The sequence below is a fragment of the Cibotium barometz genome, chromosome 27 (genome assembly GCF_041138505.1).
Source record: "Cibotium barometz isolate CiBa-2024 chromosome 27, ASM4113850v1, whole genome shotgun sequence".
Lineage (NCBI taxonomy): Eukaryota > Viridiplantae > Streptophyta > Polypodiopsida > Cyatheales > Cibotiaceae > Cibotium > Cibotium barometz.
In genome coordinates this window covers 38,882,435-38,887,316 of record NC_141072.1, presented here as the reverse complement: position 1 = coordinate 38,887,316, position 4,882 = coordinate 38,882,435, and the positions used below count along the sequence as shown (strand labels likewise).

Below are 4,882 nucleotides of genomic sequence, written 5' to 3'. Positions count from 1 at the left end.
TATATTGCTATCTTTCTTAGAGCTCATGGCCTAAGCTTGAATGGCTAAATTTTCATGTTTAGGTAGCTACTCTCCTATGATGAGTAGAAACATGCATACTCCATGTATAATGAGCACAATTTCTTAATCTCTCATTAGATTGACTCAATAACTATTGATTGATGGTATTAGTTTCAAAGAGCACAATGCCTTTTATAGGCTTAAAAGCTGTATCTTTGACACATGTCTAAATATATGATATCACTACTTATGAGACTCTCACATAAAACACTCTCGCATAAAATGACTAAAAGAGTTGGTGCAACACACTCAACGATCTAAAGATGAGGCTTCGAATACCCAACAATAAAGAGTCAAGTGTATTATTAAAAGAATCGGCCATATCACTGCTGGAATTTTTTTTCCAACCCTTAAAATTAAAGGCAATGTTTACGCTGCTCAATCGAGATTTAGACTTAAAAATTACATAAATATCGGGATTCTACTTTGCTTAATCGAGATTTAGATTTAAAAACTACACAAATATCGGGATTTACAAGTAAAATGCACAAATTTCATCCCTTAAAATTAAAGGCAATGTGAGATTTCACCGGGGAAATTTACACTGAGTTATTTTAGCACTGGCCGTCCGTCCAAAATTTCTTTTGAAAAAAAAACTTAAAACGCTTATTAACGCACCCATCCACCCGAAGTTGGGCGGTGTCAGTGAAGAAGAGGCGCCAGCTGAAGTGGGCGGCCGCCACACCACTCACGACGGATGCGCAAAGCAGCGTGTTCATGAGTAGGATCTGCAGAACGATCGCCTGGAGTGGGGATGCCCCGGACATGATCATGCCTGTCATGGCCCCCGGCAGGCTCACCAGCCCAAACGTCTTGGCAGTATCCAGCACGGGAGCCAGGGCTATCACCAGCGCCCCCCTCATGCTCTCCCAACACGCCTGCTTTGGCGTTGCCCCCAGCGCTAGCGCTGTCTCCACCTACCATTCAACCATAAATGCATTACTGTACATTGAAACAGGCTGTAGCTCTTTAATCCTCACAAGCTTATTCTGATCATAGCAACCGAGAACATACCAGGTTCTTTTTGAGTTTCAAGTCGTCCCGTAGGCGTTTCAAGGTGATGCCGGTAACGGCCATGGTTCTCCCCACCGTGAGTCCAGCCACAGGGATGATGTAACGCGGGGTGAGCGGGAAAACCTTCAATAGTAGCAGCAGGGACATGGTGCTCAGAGTTCCCACCAAAATGGAAGCCCCAGCTACGTAGTGCCCCTTGGGCACATGCTTTGCTCGTCGTCCGGCGGTATAGCCCCCAATCACCACCTACACAGAAGAGCCACGCAGACAATAACAGCATGGGTACATGGCGCCTATACAAATGCGCAAATTAGCTTCTCTCTCTCTCTCTCTCTCACACACACACACACACACACAAACCAACGCTGAGATGAAGGCTCACAGCGAGGATGTAGGGCAGAAGAGTCCAGGCGAGGGAGCGCTGCGAGAAGATGAACTGCAGCACGAAGCCAACCAAGAAGAGCTGGGAGATGGGTCGCACAAAAGAGAGGACGAGGTCGCGCGCCATGCCAAGCCCCTGCAGGTGGGAGACCACGAGCGCCACTGCGAAGATCAGCGTGGAAGCGGCTAGCTTCCACTCGTCGTCGGCCCAGCCGTAGCCATATCCGGGTCCACCAGCGGGGCTTGGAGCCGGGGCTTCCATCGCCAGTCTACAAACCGATGCAGTTTTCGATCAAAAAATCAAGGGAGAGCACACCCAACAGTCCTATTGAAAGTGCCCCGTCTGTTCCTTGCTCCAGAATCCAGTACAACCTACACAATGGTACATACATGTAACATGATGATATTACATGCTACACATATCATAGCTTTTACAAGTCCTCTACCCATACAAGGATGATTTTTGGCACGTTAGGACGGTATCAAAATGGCCGGTATAGTAGAAATAATGCTCGTTTTACCCCTTATTTTTTGACGCTCAAAATAAGTACATCCCCAAAAACAGGCATGACGCTCGTCAAAAAACAGCATTGATCCCAATAGATGTTGAACCCAACATCCCAAGTTTCTTAATGGATGCCAAAAACAAATTGTAAATTTTTGTTTCAGACTGAAGTTTTAAGATGATTAGTTAGACTAACTCAATAAATTATCTACAAGACACCATTTGGGAATATGCAACTATTTTACAATGTAACCTTTCTTTTTTTTTTTCCCCAAGACAATGTAACCTCTCTTTATATTGCTTTATTTTCATTTTGTTATGAAATGTGTCTTTCTTATTTTGCTTGAAAATGTAGCATTCAATACGGTTTACTTCACAACTTCTTATTTATATTCATGGTTATATGTACAAATCATAATTTATAATTTATAATACCTTAATTTATAGTTAAAATTTTTCTTAGTATATAACATAAATAAATAAGTATTAAATAAAAATTATATAACTATTTAAAGTTATAAATATAATATAAAAGTAAAACTACAAAATATCATGAGCAAAAGTTATTAATAAAAAATTGAATAGCTATACGCAAATATAGCATCTACCATATATATTATACTATGATAACTAATGGGTAACTATATAGAAAATATAGCTCCAAAATCTATGTATACATTACATAATTTTAAATTAAAAGCATTAAAATTACATAATTTCTTTTTATTAGAACTTTAAACACAGTTGCAAACTTTACACTACACGATTTTAAATTCAAAGCATTGAAATTGCACTTTACATTACACGATTTTAAATTCAAAGCATTGAAATTGCACTTTTTCTTTTTATTAAAATTTTTACACTAGTATTGCAAGCATATTACGTTACTTAATTTCAATTCAAAGCATTAAATTGCATAATATCTATTTATCAAAACTTTTTAATATCGTTGCAAGCAAAATGGATATCATTTTGCGTATGTGAGAACTATAAGAAATATTTAATTTTCATTTTGTATACTTTTTAGCTTAATTTTTAAAAGTTACATATTTTACATAGCACCCTTTATAAAAATCGCTTAAAAAGTGAGAAACATCTTGAAAAAACAAAGTAGCTTGTATATATTTTTTAAAAGATTACTTTTTAAAAAATAAAAACTTTTTATGATCACAATAGTGCAAAATAATATTTTATTTGTTTTAATGTTTTTTGAACAAACACAAATAGATAAAACTAAACAGTTTAACATGAGTTCAATTTCAAAAATAGCTACTCAAATTCATGTGACAAGTTAACTTCCTCTTGAAAATTGCAAAAGGCTAAGTTATAATGTCATAAGACAAGTTAAAGTGCCTTCTCATGGTTTCAAAGGTTAGGTTTAAACTACGTTAAAGTGTGTAGAAAATGTTTGTTGAAGTGTGAATGAACCAAAATCATGAAACAAATGAAAATGCCTCTTTAAAATTCTAAAGATTAGGTTGTAAACCAAATTCATGAAACAAGTAATGTATATCCTTAATGGTTATAATTATGTTAAATGGTGAAAAAAATGTTTGTTTAAGCATGAAGAAAACAAATTCATGGGTTAACTAAAAGTATCTCCTCCAAAATTTTTAGATTATGTTATGATTAGGTTAAAAGTGTTAAGAGAACGTTGTTCAAAATTCTAATCACTCTTTAAATTAATGACGAAGAATCCTAAAGTAAGACTTAAATTTGTTTACAAAATATTAAAAAAATATGTGGTGGATTTCTAAAACATCAAATCAATAATGTATAATCATTAAGCTAAAACCATTTTCATGTTGGGATAAAACATAGAAAATTTTATTTGTATTTTATATTATGTTGGACTTGAGTTATATCACACATTTACTTTTATCTAGGTATGAATGATATACTTAAAGGATATATGTTCATTTTTTTGCATGTCATTTTTTTATTTTAATAAGGAGATGGGATCTGTAAGGGTTTTTTCTCAAAATTAAAAATATAAAAAATCTAAAACATGTTAAACTTGCAAGCCCTATACAAGGATGAAGAAGTTCTACGCTTAAACCAATAATATGGAATCTAAAATGACCGAAGAAGACTTAATTTATCCATGGAAAACTATGGTAGCTGGCTCATTTTTATACATTGATCATTATATATGTAATATCCTTTATCCATGGCAAAAAAGCTCTTAGTCTACATTAAAAATTTATTTATTCTTTATCCTTAGGAAGGAGGAAATTTTTTCTATAATCAGATTCCTCTATTAAAATATAAGATATTCTTCTCTCAAAAAGGAGATGTGCATAACTTTAAAGTATTGACATCATGTAGTCATTTATACAAATTGATTAAAGTTATACTGATGCAAATCACCAAAAGTGGACTATAAGAGTGTAACTTATATGCTATGAGAATGAGTTATGAGTTATGAGCTATGAAAATGAGTTATGAGTTACCAATATACAATTTGTCTTTTAACAATCACTTGATTTAGTTGATCAAGTTTTAATAAACTAGAAAATATAGGTTATCATAACCAACATAATGATATTGATGGAAAAACATCAAATATAGAATCTAGGTAAAAACACATTTTAGAATTTACAATCATAGATTAAGATTATTTTAGTATTTCTAATCATAAATTTATAATACAAAGTCAAAGTAAAATGAGAAACATATAAATTTGCAAGTTTTTATATTTAGTATAAATGAGAGTATACACAAGACAATGAAATAAAAAAATAGAAGTAGTATTGTAATATCTCAAGATAAATATCCTCACTTCTTTATGTTAAAATTAGTATTATAATGTCTTAAGATAAATATCTTCACTTGTTTATGTTAAACCTAAGAAATGCAAATGTAATTTAAATTTTTAATAATTATAATTAATACATATTGGTTGACGAAAAAGTAAAATTT

The 4,882-nt window shown here is 33.4% G+C and overlaps 1 protein-coding gene across 1 annotated transcript; it reads right to left on the bottom strand.

Moving 5' to 3' along the window:
* Positions 1–525: 525 nt before the first annotated feature.
* On the bottom strand, positions 526–1,799 carry LOC147623371 (protein ALUMINUM SENSITIVE 3-like). Its single transcript, XM_086821852.1, has 3 exons — positions 1,457–1,799; positions 1,075–1,320; positions 526–977 (listed from the first exon to the last, which is right to left on the bottom strand). The coding sequence occupies exons 1-3, from the start codon at positions 1,715–1,717 to the stop codon at positions 615–617; spliced, it is 870 nt and encodes a 289-aa protein (XP_086677978.1). The 5' UTR covers positions 1,718–1,799; the 3' UTR covers positions 526–614.
* Between the last annotated feature and the right edge of the window lie 3,083 nt (positions 1,800–4,882).

Coding starts and splice junctions, on each gene's coding strand:
- LOC147623371 (XM_086821852.1), bottom strand. CDS start 1,717: ATGGAAGCCCCGGCTCCAAGCCCCGCTGGTGGACCCGGATATGGCTAC. Junction 1,321..1,456: donor TTCTGCCCTACATCCTCGCT/GTGAGCCTTCAT, acceptor TCTTCTGTGTAG/GTGGTGATTGGGGGCTATAC. Junction 978..1,074: donor TGAAACTCAAAAAGAACCTG/GTATGTTCTCGG, acceptor GTTGAATGGTAG/GTGGAGACAGCGCTAGCGCT.